The sequence below is a fragment of the Phalangium opilio genome, unplaced genomic scaffold (genome assembly GCF_054372755.1).
Source record: "Phalangium opilio isolate 3A_F unplaced genomic scaffold, DU_Popi_V2 ptg000053l_1, whole genome shotgun sequence".
Lineage (NCBI taxonomy): Eukaryota > Metazoa > Arthropoda > Arachnida > Opiliones > Phalangiidae > Phalangium > Phalangium opilio.
Genome location: NW_028324172.1, coordinates 2,346,523 through 2,366,471, shown reverse-complemented (window position 1 = coordinate 2,366,471; position 19,949 = coordinate 2,346,523). Strand labels below are relative to the sequence as shown.

The following is a 19,949-nucleotide window of genomic DNA, read 5'->3' as shown; positions in this document are numbered from 1 at the left end:
TTGTGATTTAACCAGTGATCCAAGAGGAACCTAAAACTTGGTACAACTGTCTTACTTTATCTTGAAGAGCTAAGAAAAAAAGGATTATTTCTTCTGTGCCACTGACATCTTTCGGTGTATATCGAGAAGTAACCTCTCGAGGTTTAATAAAGTTCAATCTGTAACGTTTATTGCAATGCCAAATTTGTAAAATAAAACCATGAAATGTTGCAAAGAACTAACAAATTTGGAAAGTACTATCTGAATTGCCGACCTACGGGCGATCCTCAATTGCTAGCGACACACTGCCGGGAACGCCCAATATTACTGCAAGGATCACTAAGCTAACCCTTTAAAGCTATAATAGGTTTCAACTTCACCGAAACACCAAGAAATGATATATAGTTTATTAGGGAGAAAGTTTAAGTTTCCTAAGTATTCCCGCGCCATAGTCCCAGTCCCTCTTTTAAAATACAAGGGGGGACGTAAACGCAGGCCGGGCTATTTCGCCTCTTCTGAGTCGGAAAATACGTAATTTTCTTCATTCGCGTCGCGCTGACGTGTGTTTTCAAGAACCAATGATATGCTGGTTGTAATTTAGCGGCTGGGACTAACTCCCGACCTACGTTTGGACTTGAGATAAAGCTGGAAATGCGGCGAATTTATACTTTCTCCCTAATAAACGAGATATCACTTCTTGGAAACACTAAGTACCTATGCTGTAAAACGTTTCTGCAAAACGCAACTGAAACTGCAGTTTAGGTTGGAGATAAAAGGTGGATATATAAAGTATTTGGTCTTGCTGAACTTCTTCACAAATAACAAATCCTCATCACGCTTTTCAAGCTATCCTATATAGCATGAAAACAAATTTCCTCACGCGCATTCTTTAGCCATGCTCTTACGATTCTGATCGCGAGCCTCATTTCTCAAGACTAAAAACGTCACTCGTGACGATTTGTTATATTTTTCAGTTAGCTCCTCCTACTTTATATATTTACCTATTGGTCTTCTCTTTTACGCAGAGGCCGTCGTTAAATTATTTTGAACCAACCAACCAAAATTCGTGATGTCGCTTGTTTTGAGGTCACAATAGTGGCAATTTTTCTCAGAACGTGTTACAACACGACAAGGATTTATATTAGACTCTTTCGAGTCATAAATGTAAACTGTCCCTTCCTTTAGCCGTTGCAGAGAGAGAGTTACTGCGTTGACGTGTGCCGTTAATTAAAAACATGACTCGTGATTTATTACTTAAAATGGTTTAATGTCAAAGTATGACTAGTCAGGATTAAATAGGCGCGTTGTTACATAGAAACGTATTCAAGACTCGAACATTCCAATCTGATTATCAAGTACAAAATTACAACTAATGAAATCTCATATCGGTAGATCAATATATTTTTAGTGATAACATTAACGATTATTTTTGCCTACTTTTACGTTTTCTAAAAAATGGTCTAAAGGTTTACTTTTTATAATCATACGCTACTTATTTTCTCGCTTACATTCGGCCATTCTGATAATACATTATCTCCTGATAATTGCAATAGTACTTAAATTTACATTAAAACAAATTTACAGTAAATAATTTAACCAAGCTTTCCATGAAATTCGCTAGCCTACTATTATTAATTTATTTTATCGTATAATTAATTCGTTTGACATTTCTTAATGATTTACGTAAGTAAGTAATTTTAAAAGGAAGTCGAGGGGATATTCACTAAATCGTTGCCGATTTTAAAAAAATCGAAGGGATATTTACTAAATCCTTTATGGTCGAGGGGATATGTACAAGTTTATAAGGCGAGTTATGCATAACCTTATGTACACGTTTATAAGGTAATTACCTGCGCTTGCCAAGTCACGATATTTTTGATACGAACAAAGATGTATAATAATGATAGAGTCAAAGAATATTGGTTATTAATTAGGAAAAGGACTTAATTTATAACATAATTGTTCAATTGGCGATTGAATGAGAACAAAGGGCAGACTTGGCTCTACATGGGATCTCAGAACGTTTTACGGCGGAGAGGGCACGAGCGTGGCTTGGCCCATTTTTGTACTTGTTAATGTTTTTCATAGGATCTCACTTCTTTTTGTAGATCCTCTCGTTATACTTCGGTAGTTATATTAAAACAAGACCCTCTCGTGATACTTCGGTAGTTATATTAAAACAAGACCCTCTCATGATACTTCGTTTGCCAATATAATCGCTAACGTTTGTCCATATTTACGCTGAATTACCCCTTTCGACCCGCAGAGAATATGCAATAACGATTGTACGCGATATCCTAATATAAGAATGTAGCATCAAAAGGGGATAGAGTAGAAAGGGTGGCACTCTAAGGCTATTCTAGCTTTGGCTGTAGATTTCCTGTAATATGAGGAACTAACTGTCTCCCCTCTCACCTCCCATAAAAGCTGCCCAATCATGGTGAGCGTTGGTCGTTGCCACAGCAACATTTTCTTTCTAGAAAATAGTGCTTCGACTCTAGCACCCCAAGCGATGTCAAAGGGAAATATTTCGTCGTCTGCTAATTTTAGTCTGAGGTTTGTAACGGACGTGAGTTAACTCGTGAGTCGTGACCAAGGGTTATTGAATATGAACGAAGGAGCTAGTGTTGAGGAAATTTTTAATTTAGCTAATCTCGAAAATGATTTTTTTCTGACTGATGAGTCGGGTAAAAGGAGGCAATTGATAGAGGTGCTGTTCAAAAATGAGTTTAAAAGAACTATTAGAAAATATGAACACTCAATATAGTTTGTTGATTTCGAAACATGAATGTGATGCTCACGGGGAATATTCTACGTTTTTACATTCTTGGAGTAAATGGCTTTATCAATTAGTACATGGAGAAAATGGTGTTTCCCCAGTAATTATTTACGAACTTAGCTGTTTTTCTGAACTGTTGAACGTAATTCACTGGATTGGTTGGAAGGTGTTAGACGTAAGAGCGAGGCGGAAAAGAATTCAAGATATAGAAGAAAATGTGGACAATAAAGTGGAAAGATTCTTTAAGAAGAAGCATTCTTATAGTTCAGACATTACTCTTGAAGCTGCTCAAAAAGTCAAACTTCGACATTTAAAAACAGATCGCTTATATAGCATGAACCGTATTGTTGGGGGAGTGTTAGGGGAAATTTGGAAAGTCAATAAAAAAGGTATCCAGCTGTCAAGACAGAACCAACCAAGAAAGCTGACCCCTAAACAACATGCAGAAGCCTTAACAAATTACCAAATTGCCCTTGCCATTAGAAATTTTAAAAAAATTAAAAATATCCCACCAGCTATAACGCGGATAAATAATGGAGGCTTGTTTATAGCAAATGAGACTTTTATACCATACGTCACACGAATAATAACTAAAGTGGTTGAAGAATATCGAGTATGGGCACAGAGTCCCTATCCCGGAAAAGCTATCAGTATGTATTATTGGTATTAGTTTGTTTTAAACGTTATTAGCGTTAATTATTGTTTTCTTGGTTTCAGAGGAGACAGCAAAAAGCGTAAGGTCTGACGAAACATTCAAAGCCCAATTTCACAACATTATTAAGGAAATCCAGGAGGTTATAGAATCTGGTTTCACTGAAAAGCAACTGGAAGAATTTAGAATTGTCTTCCAACGGAAACTTGTACATGCTAAAATAGCAGATTTGATCCGAGGAGCAATTCGAGAAAGAAATGAGAAAAAAGGAAGAAGAGGCTTGGGTGGTCAAACTTTGAGATGCATGTTGTACGGAATGAAAAATAAATCAAAAAAGGCAGGAATTAAAAAGTCAGAACCAAAGGTAAAGAAATCTCCATTGAAAAATAAAAAGACCAGAATTGAAACGTCGGTACCAAAGGTGAAGAAATCTCCATTGAAAAATAAAAAGACAGGAATTAAAAAGTCAGAACCAAAGGTGATGAAATCTCCATTGAAAAGTGAAACCTCTAAAGTCAGTACAGCTCCCGAGGCGAATAACTCCTGTACGTCAACGTCATTAAACCCGGAACATGCTACGCCCAAAAACACTGATTGCAGCAAAATCATCAGCAGCCCGACCATGCCTTTAATGAAGACTGTGATTAAAAGAAGAAGAATAAATATGAAGAAACTATCAATGTCGTTAGAGTCCATGGTTGATAGCTTCGAAGTGGAAAACCCCGACAAAAATGAAAATACACTGAATAAAAAAAGTCAAAATTATATGTGCAATACGTCAATATCTGGTAATGTGCAAAATCCAAATGTCTCAAGATCTGGAAGAACTATTAAAAAGAAACTATGCGTTGATTATAGTTACGATTAATACGTTTATCAGTAGCATCAAAGTACAAATCTAATTGTAAGGTTAAAATATTCACTGTCTCACTAGTTCCTCCAACTTAATTGTAGTACCTGTTTAATGTGATAATATCGTAAATTTTAAAAATATGTGATACTCTTTAGTGATAAAAGTTTCAACGTTAAAGGATGTTATAAACTCGTACATAAAATGCAATAATTAATACTAAGTCCATCCTAAAGTGCAACAATGTTGATATTTGTTAATTAGTTCCTCTAATTGAAGTTTAGTTCCTGTTTATTTTGATAATATCACGAAACCATGTAAAATGTGATAATATCTACGATAACAATACAATAATTGTTGCCAGATACTTTCATTCTCCCTTTAAAGGGAGGGTGAAAAGGAAAATAAAGTGACTTGTTTTTCGATTCTTCACCTAAGTATAAGACCGATCCGCATAGTGAAACATCTAGGAAGTACTTCCGAATGATTTTAAAATTCAAATTAGATTAGATTTCATAGACAATTTGAAACAAGACCCTCGGACCAATCGCGTAACGCCCTGCCTTCTTTTTAATAAAGTTCGCGTGGCACGCTCCATGTCGAATGAAATTTAGCGCGACATTTGATACAAATTACGCGCGATGTAGAGCGTGCCACAGGAATGTTATTTAGAAGAAGGCAGGGCGTTACGCGATTGGTCCGAGGGTCTTGTTTCAAGTTATCGATGAAATCTGAAACTAATTTGAATTTTAAAATCATTCGTAGATACTTCCTGGATGTTTCACTATGCGGATAGCTCTTATAATTAGTAGAAGAATCGAAAAACAAATCACTTTATTTTCCTTTTAACCCTCCCTTTAAAGGAAAACAATGTCCAATAATAAAAGACGTTTCAATTAAAATGTGTTCAAATATTTATTGGTCAGAAACATTCAGATTAACTTTACGATAACAAGCTTCAGCATTTTGGGATGTTTTTGTGCTTGATTTAATTAAAATGGCTCGTCGAGCACTACGGTAATTTATACTAGAAAGTTTACTGGCTGTTACGTACTTCATTTGACTGAATAGGGTTTCCACTGCGGAACCATTTATCCTTACAGGATATATGTATCGGTTTGGATGACGAGCAATGAAATCTTTAACATAGTCAATGAATCCAAAGACTGAAATTCGTAAGAGTTCAAAAGTTTGCCACGCGAGGAACTTGCGGTTATTAGTCATTCGTTCTTGATCAGCGGTTCTTTCGGAAGCCCATTCTTCGAAGTAACTTAATCCATCTAGCATAGATTTTATCGGAGCTGATTGCAGGTCGTAAACTCTGTCCCCGGACAGTAATCCAGTTTCAAAAAGTTTGTGACAAGCGCTTAGATAATCATGACACGCCATGACATTGGGTTTGTCTAAAGGCTCTTTCTCAAACATTGGATTAGCGTAGTTATAAAGTTCTCCTAAAACTTCCATCTGTTGCATTATTTTAGCTGGGAACACATTGAGTTTGGTCCACGAATCACGGTCTACGTGTGACTGCTGGAGTCCCTTTACTTGGACCAATTCATCATTGTCTCTTCTATCGTCCTCTCGTTTTTTCATGTCGACGATTTCTTTCCAGCCGAATCGTATGCCGTTTTTAGTGAAATCTCTGATTTCACCCTCTTGTGAATGATTGAGACCGTTAATCATGTTTTTGAGCTGGTGACTCGGGCACACCATCCAATAAATTGAAGCTCCACTAACATAATAATTTGGCATTTTTGTGCTAATCCTGAAGTTGAAGGAACCATCTTCCTTGACTGTAGGTTGAATCGCTTTTGTCATACCTAAGCTATGACGTAATGCAGACATATTGCTGCTCCCACCATCGCACACAATAATTCCAGTTTCAAAACCAACGGTATGGAATGCATATAAGCACTTCAGTAAGTGGTCGAAATAGCGGCATGTGTTACTGGCTTTGAAAACATGAAGTAGGGCCCAATTACATCAAAATTCATAGAGGTACATCGCCAAAGATACTGGAGAGCGTATTCAGCTTCCAGTATTTCTTGAACTTTTTGAACTTTGAATAAGTCTGCCAAAGACGCGTTTTCATCATCATCCATTGCCGTTCCTATGAATTCTCCATTTCTCGAATTCCAGATCATTTTTCCAATAATTTTAACTTCATCGAATATCAGTGCGCCTTCTTTGGGAGGATTGTTGAACTCAGGATGGTTTTTTGAATGCTCCTCAAACCTCTTGACCTCATTTTTAAGATGAATTAAGTCAATTCCAGCTTTACTGGGTATTTCACGAATTTTTCTTCTTAATGTATGACAACTTGGTAGATTTAAAATTTCAAAGGAGCGAAACCTTTCATAGGCTGCAGGTGAGCAGGCATACACAGCTTTGCAAAGCCTATAGGTTAAGGGGCTCCATCGATTGCCTTTTGATCCAGTGGTACACCTTTCTTGATCTTTTTGGAAGTCGTTTTCGGTACGACCTTTACTATTGGCCTCATAAGCCTTTTTCAACGCTAATCCCATAAGCTTGTTTTTTTTCATCGCTTGTTCGAAAATGTTTTGTAACTCTTCCTGGCCATTTAAATTTATGTCATCAACAATAGCCCTCATTTGTTTATCCTGAGCAGTGCTGAGTTCCAAGCTTGTCTCTCGCAGCTTCCTCTCTAGATGTTAAATTTTATGGTTTAACGATGACCTATTTCGTTTGCATTTGAGCAGCCGATTTCGCTTCGATCTTGGGGTCAAGACACTCATTCTACACCTTGATTGAACCAACTGCCTCTTTAATGTGGTTTTAGGAGTGACTTGAGCTTGCTTCTTTTGGCAATCTCTAATGTACCTAAATAGTAAATAATGATTCTTAATACAAATAACTTTCATACTTTCAGTTCCAACAGAATCCCTAATTAAGAATATATACCATTTTAAAATGCGGCAACCATTACACTGATAAATTTTGTCCCGAATCTTCTCCTTTGACGCATTGATAGGATGAACAAACCACACTGAGCATTTTTGAGATTGATACCTTTCAAAAGGATAATCAACTTTCTCTAAATTTTTGGTATTTTCCAAACCAACACATTCTTCCTATATAACAGGAATTGCAATTTATTATATTTAAGGGAAATTTAGCTTTCACAAAAGATATATAAGTTTAAGAATTGATATGCTACCTTTGCTATTCCAGGGCAAAAAACGTGTTTGTTCGTTAACGTGGCCAAAGAATTATTAACAACGTCTACATTTAGACGCTGATTTTCAAAATTGAAAAAGGTTTCTTCCGTGACTTTCTTGAAAAGCGTTTTAACATAGAGTTTCCCATCAGATGAAAACCTTAACCGTGATGGTTCCAAATAGAAGGATGGTGTCACTTCCAATAATCCCTTTTCAAGCGAAACCTCAAGGAAATCGAACCGGCCGTCGTATGTTTTTGAAAGTGAAAAACAAATATCAACTATATATAAAGAAATTAATTAGATAATCACTTTAGCAATATTCTATAGCTCATCAATACACCTACTTGGCTTTAGGTTTTCCAAAAATGATTTAATAGCCAATATGGCAGCGGGTAACGTGGCTTTTTCTTCTACAACTATCGCTTCTTTCGTTACCTCTAAAGCTGGTTTCTTACAGGGATAATCTTCATCAATGGTACCACATTGTTTATCAACAAATGTCTTTCTTTTTCGGGAATTTGAAAAGCTGTTTATTTCATCCCATTTATCAGGTGCAACGATAAACCCAAATATCTCCGTTTGACTTTCTTTATTCACATTTATTCCTTTAGCAACTATTTTTGGGCGGTCGTTTGTTGTTTTGGAATGCGGCAAAACAACAGCCATTGACCCTGGTTTGGTCGTTTTTTCATTAATAACGGTCTTGTTCTTACAATCACAACAAATAGACTGTCTCCCCTTCACAATGCTGTCGTACAAATCACTCCTTGCAAAGGCTTGAATACCGATCTCTTTCTTACCGCCAAAAGAAATCCCAATATGGCATTGAGTTGACTGGTTTTTGGTAGGCATTGCATCTAACTCGGCTTTAGATTTAGTACGCGGCATTTTAATATAACGTTTGTCATTAACTAGTCTTCACTAAAAATATAGTTTCAAACAGTTCACCTATCAACCGAAACGAGTTTGAATTTAACTTTGAAACGACTCCGATTTAAAAGTCCAAGCACACAAGAAAGATTTCTCCAAAGACGCGATAAATAGCAGACGTACATAAAGCAAAGAACTATTTTTTCAAGCCTTATAACGACCCGTTTCAGTGCTAAGGCTATTTGGATAACTCTTCCGCCGACTCTTCAAGGGGGGATGGAACTTTTCTAGAGGGCTAAGGGGGTTCCTCATATTACAGGTCCAATGCGAGATTTTAAGTGCCACCCTTTCTACTCTATCCCCTTTTGGTAGCATCAGTTACGACACATTTCTCTTAAACTACTACCATAAGGAGATTATCTCTCTCTCTAAGGGCCCAAGCGCATCTATTAGAAAAACATCTAGTTCTGCTAGATGTGACGTAGATTTTGTATAGGGGATCCTTCCGAATTTTTCGTCAAATTCGCGGGAGAGAAAAATAATTTTCAAAATCAGCCACGACCGATATCCTAAGCCGGTCGTGGTCTAGAGGCGAGCTCTGAGATAACGCTCCCAAGCGGTTGGGAATCAAACTAAAACAGGCGGGGAGGCGAGTGGCGAGACGCGAGAGAGGAAGGACTGAGGGGAAAAAATAAGTAAGAGAATTTCCAGAACCCCCCAGCTCTCTCAGACACAAGAGGTAAATTCGCGCTTAGTAAAAATCACGAAGAGCTGTCGTGAGAAATCTTTGAAGGAGGGAATAATGTTCAATGCCGGGTTACACTGCAGCGAATGCGCTCGGCCTCTGTTTAGGCTGTACAAATATTATACCACTTGAGATGAGACGGATGGCTGACCAAATCGGACATACATACATTTCAACCGTAACATAGAATCTTGGGCCCTTAGAGAGAGAGATAATGTCCTTATGCTACTACTCCTATTAGCTTTAATATATATTTAACTTTCGGTTAACTTTGGAGCATTACGTCCTTTCATCAAGAACACACACTATTTCTGTTGAAAAGACGGCAGCGCCATCTAGTTTTAAAATAAAGAACTAAAGAACAATTTTATAAAAATTTCGGGTTGTTTTAATTTTTCTGTGCTTTATAGGGTCTTTGCGCGTGACGTCAAGTTACCTACCCCCTTTCCTCTCCCCTTGCCGGCTGCCCGCTCTGGCCACGTTAGGACGCCATGTTGACATGCCCTGAAAACCGGTTTTCGCCCCCTATTTCTTCTCCCTTTTTATTCTCGCGGAAACACCCTATAAAATAAATGAAAACTAAATCATGAATTTTAAGTTTCTATCTCCCCTAGAAGTACCTTAGAATTTTGATGATCGGTGAGTGAGTGAGTGAGTGACAAAATAAGGTAAATTTAACCTGCGATATTTCGAAAAGTATATAGGGTAGGAACTTGAAATTTGGAAACTATAGCTAGGATTGACAGTCCTCGTGGCAAGCAAAATTTCAGACTTTTACCTGTACCCATCACGAAGTTACAGTGGGCTTAAAAGTGCCACGAGTTGCTTCGAGAAAAGGATGTCAGTGCTCGACTTGGCTGGGAGGTGCTCCCAGATAAAGGGATTTGTTTCAGTATTGATTCAGATCAGATATTTGAGACGTATGTTAAGACTCGTTTAAAACCATTTTTTACTCCGTTTGGTTATGTAATAACTATTTGTCATCAGTAAAATCTACCCATTCTTTATACCATTTTGATGGAAGTTCTTGTTACACGCGAGCGACGCCGCGGATAACAGCTAGTAAATTTATATACAGTAATCACATTGAATTAAGTATAATTAATCAAACGTTCCACAAGTTCCCATTCATAAATAGATGGGCATTTAAAAAAAATGTCCATCTAAGTCGACATAGTTTATTTATTTTCGAATGTGTTCCCAAGTTTTTCATTTCAACTATAATATTTATCGAGGTTGTTTTATAGGTATAGTCCCATTGGATAGAAACCGCTTTTTGGTTTTTTATGGCGAATATATTTAAATTTCTAGCCCAATGAAGGGTTTCTGCTGAATGTGAATTTATTTGAAAGAATTAGTTAATTAAATGTGTGTGAGGATTTCGAATCACCGCAGCAGCATGGTAGAATATCAGGCTTTTAATTCAGAGGCTCGGGTTCAAACCCATAGAAGGAAATTGTAAGTTTCGTTAGGTTAGGTTAGGTTATTATCCTACTAATTAGCTGCCACCTTTTCCAAAATATACTCCTATTAGTTAGCTTCCACCTTTTCTTAAACATTCTCCTACTAATTAGCTGCCACCTTTTCCAACATATTCTCCTAATAGTGAGCTGCCACCTTTTCCAAAACATTCTCCATACTAGTTATCTGCCACCTTTTCCAAAACATTCTCCATACTAGTTAGCTGCCACCTTTTCCAAAACAATGCAATTCTCTCCATTATCAATCACTCTTAAAATTCAATTTTGCATTTCAAACATCAATATCAAAAACTGTAGGGTAAAAAAATTCCTTAAAAAAAAGTGAAAACGTTTGCTTTTTAAATTTTGATATATATTTTCCCAAAACCGCACATTTGGGCTGTTTTCGGTTGAATGGGAAACGCGTTTGGTCGAATGGGATTCGGTCGAATGGGACACAAGGGTTTTATACTGATAAATTTAAATATATTTTTTTAGTCGAATAACTTAATTGTTGCTGATTTAATCGTAGCTCTATCCAATACCATCGAAATTGGAAATTTCTGTCATATCGATAATTTTATATCTAACATTTTGGTAAATTATTGCAGTTTTTGTTCCCACGGTTGACTTTGGAATGTTGGGATTTTTCTTCTTTTATAACGAAATAGAGCCAATCGGCCATTTGGCTTCGTATCAAAATTAATGTTAAATGTGACGTTATAATTTCCCTTCACAAGCCAAGTAGTCTAGCGCAAGGACCCTAAGTATTTTACATTAAGAGGCCCTTTCATGGCCTTGCGTACTGGAAACTTTAAGGTGTTTATGGGCCGGCACACAAAGTTAAAGGACATGTAGGCGACGCCACAGGGAACAGCTAGTAAAGTATAATAAAGTTTTATTTATGGAAGTCCACCACTAATGTTCAAACTTTCCAAAGTTTACCCAATTAAGTTTGTCATTAAATTCATCAAACAAACAAACGTGGCGAAATTGAGGAGCAAGATATATTATACAATACCTGACGTTTTTTAAATTAAGGAGAACATATTGAGCCACAGAAAGAGAGATGTCGTCTTTAAAAAGATGTCCGGTTTTAAATTTCTCATAAACTCCATTTTCCAGAAAATCCTTAAAGAAAATATGAGGCGTTATTCCTAATGTAGTCTTGGCTTACAAGGGTTTCTAACAAGTCTGTTGTAAATTAAATGGCATGTTCTTTGAGAGAAACTGAGCGGGACATGTCTACAACGTGTGGTTACTTAGTTAAGAGGGTGCAATAACAGGCCGATTTGACTTAATCCACAAGTGTGACTGCATGCTTGTTTTAGGTGCCAAGTTTGGAAGCCCGAGGATGCCCATTTCCGCACAATTTACGAGAATCATAGCCCAATTCCTCATGCTCGCTTTTTTAGCCCCTATTTTGTTTCACATTTATATAACCCTACATATCCCGCACGAGTGTCCTTTCTGCTGGGGCAGCTTGTTATGGCCCATTTGCGCACAGTTTTTACAATGAAATTTAGTTCACTATTTTTTACCATAACCCATTTCCGCAAAGTTCGCAAATAAAATATATTTATTTTCTTGTTGATTAGGTTAGGTTTGGTTCCTTTAGTGTTAGTTTTGGTTCGATTAGGTTTTGGTTAGGGTCGCTTATGCTACAATGTAGCCATGCTATTAAACTCGTTATTTGACCATCGCAATATCACTATCGATATAGTTTAGGATGAGGGTCGGTTAGGGTTAAGTTAGGTTTGGCTGGGTTAGGTTAGGTCAGATAAGGTTCGGTTAGGTTTTGGTTAGATTAGGTTATTTTAGGTTACGCTACAGTAGAGGCATGCTATTAAACTTGTGATTTGATCATTGCAATATCACTATCGATATAGAAAAGTGTATTGATAGACGTAAGCATTAAACCAAGTGTGTTTTTGCTTAAAAATAGAAGTATAAGGGTGCATTTTTTAATTCTGCATTAAAAATAAATCTATCGTTAAATAATAAAAACTGTCATTGTATCACAAAGACCGGAAAGTTTAAAAGATAAGGCTACAAATTGTTCGTACGGGGACCCCGACCCCGACCCCGAAAACCGGGGATCCCCGACTTTTTCCCCCGACCCCGACCGTGGTACCTAACATGTAAAATATAGTCGGGGTTTTTTTCGGGGTTAGATTTTGGTTAGGTTATTTTTAGCAAAATATTTTTTGTCCTGCGCCAAAAACAATCATCTCATTCGTCTCAAATGAGTGCTCCGTTTCTCCTTTATGAAAAAAAGGGCAGGGGGGTAACTAACAACAAACAAAATACAGTAAAAACAGTCACCAAAGTTACAAAGTTCACCATCCTCCCTCTCTTGGATCGGCGGCCCTCCCCCGTCTTTTGTAATGGCAGTGGTCTTTCGTGGGAATCGTAGCTGCGTAGCTCGGAAAGTCTGAATTTATTGGGCTTTTTTACAGTTTCTTGCCTACTAGCTAAGAGTCACTATCTAAGTGCGATACGAAAATAAAGCTTCTTTCCAAACACCCAGAAATTAAACGATTTTTTTATCATTTTTCCAAAAATTTTCAGCATGCCATGTCTTACCCCGACCCCGACCCCGACTTGTTTTTTTCGGGGATAACCTGTCCCCGACCCCGACCCCGATTAAATTTTTACCCCGTACGAACACTAGAGCCTACAATATTAACTACCTGAAGTAACAGATATTCAAATTTTCACTTTTGAAGACATGATTATAAAACATCAATTTTTTTAAAAAATTCTTATCTTACTTTTTTTCACCGAAATTACTTCGGTAAAGTATTTTAACAAGAATTATGGGCGTCATTTAAAAAATACTACGGGTTTACATATTATTTTTTATCAAAAATTTACAATTAGGTAGAGAATTCGGCCCTATAAAGAGAATAAAATGGACAGAAAATCGTTGAGAGCTGATAAAATATAAACCGTATGAAACTTAACAAAACGTATTCTTCAATTGTAAAGCTTTGGAAGTATTAAATATTAAAGTGCTGTATAGCTCACAAAGATCACAATCAATCTACAGATCTTTTCGACACAAATAACTAAATCACAATGAAAAGGCCTATGTTATTTTCCGCTTCTCAATATATCCAATTTTAAAATATGAAAATTTAAACTCTTCAAGAGAAATCTTTTCAGATATCCAAGCATTCGAAACTCCTAGAATCAAATGTTAGTCGAAAGTAAAAAGCTAGCATCCCTTAAACCCTTCTAGGTGACATTTTTTTCTTGAATTACTATTGAGAACAAAATACTTGGGTAAATATTGCTGAAAAATATTTTGGCAAAATGAAATTTTGGTGAAAAAAGTAAGATAAGAATTTTTTTAAATAATTGATGTTTTATAATCATGTCTTCAAAAGTGAAAATTTGAATATCTGTTACTTCAGGCAGTTAAAATTGTAGCCTTATCTTTTAAACTTTCCAGTCTTTGTGATACAATGACAGTTTTTATTAATATCTGTCACTTCAGTCTTCATATTAATTAAAATTGTTTAGAAAATATAGGAGAGATAAAGTCTTAGAGCGTTGCGCGTCCATCGGTAAGCTAGCTTAATTACCAGCTGTCGGTAATCCGGCTTAATTACCAGTCGTCAGTAATCCGGCTTAATTACCAGTCGTGGTATTGCTTCTTAATTACCAGCCGTCGGTAATCCGGCTTAATTACCAGTCGTCGGTATTCCTTCTTAATTACCAGCCGTCGGTAATCCGGCTTAATTACCAGTCGGCGGTATTCCTTCTTAATTACCAGTCGTCGGTAATCTAGCTTAATTACTAGTCGTCGGTAATCTAGCTTAATTACTAGTCGTCGGTAATCTAGCTTAATTACCAGTCGTCGGTAATAGTCTTCGGTAATCTAGCTTATTTACCAGTCGTCGGTAATCTAGGAGAATTACCAGTCGTCGGTAATCTAGCTGAATTACCAGTCGTCGGTAATCTAGCTGAATTACCAGTCGTCGGTAATCTAGCTGAATTACCAGTCGTCGGTAATCTAGCTGAATTACCAGTCGTCGGTAATCTAGCTGAATTACCAGTCGTCGGTAATCTAGCTGAATTACCAGTCGTCGGTTATCTAGCTGAATTACCAGTCGTAGGTTATCTAGCTGAATTACCAGTCGTCGGTAATCTAGCTTAATTACTAGTCGTCGGTAATCTAGCTTAATTACTAGTCGTCGGTAATTTAGCTTAATTACCAGTCGTCGGTAATCTAGCTGAATTACCAGTCGTCGGTAATCTAGCTTAATTATCAGTCTTCGGTAATCTAGCTTAATTACCAGTCGTCGGTAAACTAGCCTAATTACCAGTCGTCGGTAATCTAGGAGAATTACCAGTCGTCGGTAATCTAGGAGAATTACCAGTCGTCGGTAATCTAGCTTAATTACCAGTCGTCGGTAATCTAGCTGAATTACCAGTCGTCGGTAATCTAGCTAAATTACCAGTCGTCGAAAATCTAGCTTATTTACCAGTCGTCGGTAATCTAGCTTAATTATCAGTCGTCGGTGATCTAGCTTAATTACCAGTCGTCGGTAATCTAGCTTAATTACCAGTCGTCGGTAATCTAGCTTAATTACCAGTCGTCGGTAATCTAGCTTAATTACCAGTCGTCGGTAATCTAGCTTAATTACCAGTCGTCGGTAATCTAGCTTAATTACCAGTCGTCGGTAATCTAGCTTAATTACTAGTCGTCGGTAATCTAGTTTAATTACCCTTAATTGGTAATCTAGTTTAATTACCCTTAATTGGTAATCTAGTGTAATTATCTCTAATTGGTTATCTAGTTTGATAACCTCTAATTGCTAGTCTAGTTTGATAACCTCTAATTGCTAGTCTAGTTTAATTAACTCCAATTGGTAATTTATTTTAAGTACGTTTAATTGGTATAAACTACTTTAATTACTTAAATTCGTAATCTAGTTTATTGATGTTTAATTGGGAGTCTAGTTTAATTATCTTTAAGTGATAATCTAGTTTAATCATCTTTTATTGGTAATCCAGATTAATTAGCAGGGAAAAGTTAAAATATCCATTAAGGTAGCTATTTGTTCTATGAATTGGACTATATCCGCGATAATTTCGACCCGGGTTGCCCGGGTGTTTTGACGGCGTCGCCGCAGTGGCCTCGTTAACGTCACGGCGGCAATATTAAAACCGTCTTATCTCACCATCGACAGGCCATTCCAACCAACAGGTATTAAGAAGAAACACTCGGATTATTATGAGGCAACTATACGTTAAAAAAGGCCAATATTGGTCGCGCTGATATTTCTTAATAAAACAGTGTATCCATGCTAAATATCGCAGATTGGGGTAGTTTTTAAAATTTAAAATTTAACATACTTAAAATTAATTCTTCTTAATAACAAAAAAATGATCCTAGATTATAGTGTAAAGTTTCATTAAAGACCGTTCCCAAAACTAACCAACGTATAGTTTTTCTAAATCACGAGTAACCGATTTGTTTTTTTCGAAAAATTTCCCATGTTATTTCTATGGGAAAAATTCCTGTTTTTCGTAAAAAGGTGTGATTAATTTTATGGAAATGAAAACCACCCTTAGCAACTTGGATCTCTTTGGAATTTTAACCACATATTAAGGGCCCGAATTGTAGTTCTGTGGAATTTTTTCAAAACAGTTATTGCAATACAAAAAAACTACAACCAAACAAAAAACCCTCCTTATACATTAAGAGCAGTTTGAAGTCTTATCTAAGAGAGCTACCGCTCTCTCAGAATAGCATTGAAAATTTTATAAACATAAAACCTCACAATTTGGCTATTTTCCGTCCAATGGGCCAGCAAGCATAAGTTTAAGGTTTTCAAAATGTTTGGCAAACTGTGCGGAAATGGGTTATGAAAAATTGTGCGTAAACGGGCTATAGGTTTTTAAGATGTGAAAAATAAAACTGTGCGGAAACGGGCGACCACCTTGGAAGCCCATACATCCGTTTAGCTAAGTTCCCACTTGACCAAAAAACTGCGTAAGTACCACCGAGGTAAGCAAATTTCTTCAGAACGCACCCAAACCTGCGTTCAATTTTTTATTTGATATAAAATGTTTTTAGACTTAACACCATAGAATAATAATTTAATTATTGTAATCTAATTCGGTATCGATTCAATTTCCACTCCTACTGAAGCCCAAACTAAAACTATAGACAAATTCGTTTATTATAAAAAGAGAAACCAACACACAGGGGCCCTCTCGCCAAAAGCAACGCCAGACGGAGCCCGAGTTAACTGCACGCTGAAGGCTAACCAACTCGCACTGCCTCTGGCGGAGCTTCTTCGCGAGAGGGAAGACACCCCAATGGCGGCCTAGCCCCTATTGGTTTCTCTGTTCTGTAATAAAACGAAATTGTCCATTACTTAAAATTCTTCCAAAACAACGCCGTTCTTCGGAATTCGCTTTTACTGTGATTTCAAACGGCCTAACCCTAAATGAAGTAGCTAGCGTGATGGAGTTCACAAAATACAAAATAATTTGGGAATAAAAACCAGATTAAAGTAAAAAAATCGGCAGCGAAGAAAATGGAAAATTGTTAAATAAAAATATGCCTTGGTAGGCCTAGTTTTCCTAGTCACAACCCAATTGTTAAAATAACAAGCAGTACTTACATTTCCAATCGAATAATTTATAGTGCATAAGCTCTGGTTCATGACTGCCTTCTTCTATTTTATAGAACAGAATTTCTTCCAGAAATATCTAGTATCTGAAACAGTTCGTTTTTAATTACTGCAATTTACTGGACTAAACCGAATCGATTACACCATTGCACTTATTATTAATATTTTTTTGAGTTCCACGCTATGAATATTTAAAGAGCTTCGATTCTGGCAATGTTCCTTTCACACGCAATTTTTACCTCTCCGAGTGACGATGACGTCACGGAGAGGTTTTACACTGGACGTGTCTTTGTGTGTCTGTCTGTCAGTCTGTGTGTGTGTCTGTCACCGCGTTCGCAGCTACCAAATCGGAGCAAACATGTTCGCAATTTCCGGACCGCGATCACAGCACACAGAAATTCGGAAAATTTTACTTCGTTGCTTTATCTATCTTATTTAACGCCAATCATTAACTAGCCGTTACACCTTCATCTGCTGACTAAGCGCCAATTCTTTCACTCAACACCCTCAGTATTTATTGGCTTCTAACAACAACACCATACAATAGTCTTTCGTGTACACCACATACACACCAATCTGTTCTTATTGGCCTCTAACACCACCATCTACTGGTCTTTCGTGTACACCACATACACACCAATCTGTTCTTATTGGCTTCTAACACCATCATCTACTAGTCTCTCGTCTATACCACATAAACACCAATCTGTAACATTGGCTTCTACTCCATCATCGTCGTTTGACTTAAAATATATGTACGCGGCGAGCGGCTAGGATTACCATAAGCGTCTAGCCTCCCAATGGCAGGGCTTCCACCAAAGGTTCACGCGAATGTGTTTTTTATCTTATTCCTTAACGTGAATCTTACATACCCTATAATAATGGTAAGCACTTATAATTTTCCCCTTCATAAGTGCTTACCATTCCTAGACTTGCTAGTGAGACATAACAATAAAAATTTTTCGTGTTCAATGTATCAAAAACCCACACATGCTAAAACCTTTTTAAATTTCCAATCATCTCATAGTGATAATATTAACATTGGAATTGTAAAATCATTTAAAAATAGAATAGAAATTTTATCGGATGATCCGTTAAAGGACAAAAATAAATTTAAAAAACAATTCATAACAAGTGGGTACCCAGAACAGATTGTTAATCAAATTTTTGAAAATCATGATGTAAAGAACAATAACCCAAAAGAAAAACCAGATCACATAATTTCATTACCATATATTAAAGGAATATCAGAAAAAACGAAGAGGCAATTCAAAAAATATAATTTAACTTTAGTTAGTAAAATAACAAATACATTAAAATCTGAATTAATTAGAAACAAACCAAAAATAGATAAAATGAAAAAAACTGGAGTGGTATACGAAATTGAATGTAATTGCAAAAAGAAATATGTAGGACAAACAAAACGTCAATTGAGGAAACGACAGACAGAGCACAAATATTGTGTTAAAACGTTTAATGAAAATAATGGGTTAGCGGTACATATAAAACAAAATGACGACCATCAAATTGATTGGGATTCAGTAGAAATTTTATGTCAGGAGACGAATTGGTATAAACGTTGTTTCAAGGAAGCGGTTTATATTAAGGATAGAGCCAATTTAAATTTAGACCAAGGATCAATAAATATAAATGGGTGGGGAGGTTTTCACTTACAAAAAAGAATATACAAAAAAAATTAAGAGTAAGACGATATGGGGTAGTATTGCTAAAACAACATATGTAAAAAACTGTAAAAAACTGTTAAAAATTAGTTCTCATTCGGATAATTTTATCACATTATTGTCAAAGTTGCAGCTGCAGGGGCGTGCCAACCACGGGGGCAGCGGGGGCAAAGGCCCCCGCTCTAATTTTCCAGCGGGGGCACCGCCCCCGCTCTGGTGACTGAGTCTAAATAGTAAATATTTTCATTGAATGTGAAATTTTCATTACCCAGTGTACAATTGTTGTGAGAGGAAGTCAGTTTTTGGAAGTGATTAAGAAAATACAGGTCTTAATCATTAACATGTTCGTAATATTTAAAAATAAATTATTTGAAGTTCTTCAATTTTTACTCCGCGTAGTTATGTAATAACCAATGGAGTCCCAGTTATTTAGTGTGATGCATGCGAATAGACAGTGCACGTAATTCCATAAATATTGCAATCGCAAAGAGGATTGGTAAAAGTGACAGCTTTGATAGTTCAAATATCGTCGCTCGAGGACGGTTTTGAAGTTCAGTATAAAGCTCAGGCTGTAAAAGGAATTGTGAAACGTGTCTTAAGAGATTGTAGAAATGTAGAATCATTTTTAAACTGGTCCTGGAAATGAAGAATTTAGCACTGTTTGATAGTCTCGAGAATATATATCGTTCCTGACTTCCACCAGTTTTTGTTTACACATACTGTATAGACATAATAGCTATAGCAACCACGGTTTTCTATACAGTATAGTGTTGCAATTCTTTCGCATATAACCGTGGCTAATCAAAGAGCTGATCAGCTGCCAGCTTCAAGAGAGAAAGGGTGTATAGCCGATAGCACTTCAAATTATTGTAGCTATCATATTTGGATAGAATAGATAGGCTGAAGACATATTTTCTTTGCATTTTTACTATTTTCTACGATGTACGAAAAGAGAAAAATGTATGTTCAACTAGAAATGGCACCTTATAGAATCGTAGCCACCATATCCCACGAGTATTAAATTGGTCAGGCATTAATTCTCACGTTCATGCGGACCTCTTCATAACTTTATAGTGCATGCGAGATACTGTATAGCCT

At 36.7% G+C, this 19,949-nt stretch overlaps 2 protein-coding genes across 2 annotated transcripts; one reads left to right on the top strand and one right to left on the bottom strand.

The window, feature by feature from the left end:
• Positions 1-2,702: 2,702 nt before the first annotated feature.
• On the top strand, positions 2,703-4,658 carry LOC149672396 (uncharacterized). The gene is made up of 2 exons (XM_089840184.1): positions 2,703-3,408; positions 3,476-4,658. Exons 1-2 carry the CDS (start codon positions 2,703-2,705, stop codon positions 4,276-4,278), a joined length of 1,509 nt encoding a protein of 502 aa, XP_089696310.1. The 3' UTR covers positions 4,279-4,658.
• A 2,274-nt stretch (positions 4,659-6,932) lies between these two features.
• On the bottom strand, positions 6,933-8,442 carry LOC149672395 (uncharacterized). The gene is made up of 4 exons (XM_089840183.1): positions 7,786-8,442; positions 7,439-7,719; positions 7,183-7,352; positions 6,933-7,101 (listed from the first exon to the last, which is right to left on the bottom strand). The coding sequence occupies exons 1-4, from the start codon at positions 8,327-8,329 to the stop codon at positions 6,933-6,935; spliced, it is 1,164 nt and encodes a 387-aa protein (XP_089696309.1). The 5' UTR covers positions 8,330-8,442.
• Between the last annotated feature and the right edge of the window lie 11,507 nt (positions 8,443-19,949).

Excerpts from the sequence above, each read along its gene's own strand:
- LOC149672396 (XM_089840184.1), top strand. The coding sequence starts at position 2,703 with ATGAGTTTAAAAGAACTATTAGAAAATATGAACACTCAATATAGTTTG. Across the intron at positions 3,409-3,475 it reads CTATCCCGGAAAAGCTATCA|AGGAGACAGCAAAAAGCGTA; the intron begins GTATGTATTATT and ends TCTTGGTTTCAG.
- LOC149672395 (XM_089840183.1), bottom strand. The coding sequence starts at position 8,329 with ATGCCGCGTACTAAATCTAAAGCCGAGTTAGATGCAATGCCTACCAAA. Across the intron at positions 7,720-7,785 it reads TTTGGAAAACCTAAAGCCAA|TTGATATTTGTTTTTCACTT; the intron begins GTAGGTGTATTG and ends CTTTATATATAG. Across the intron at positions 7,102-7,182 it reads GGTTGCCGCATTTTAAAATG|GTACATTAGAGATTGCCAAA; the intron begins GTATATATTCTT and ends TTTACTATTTAG.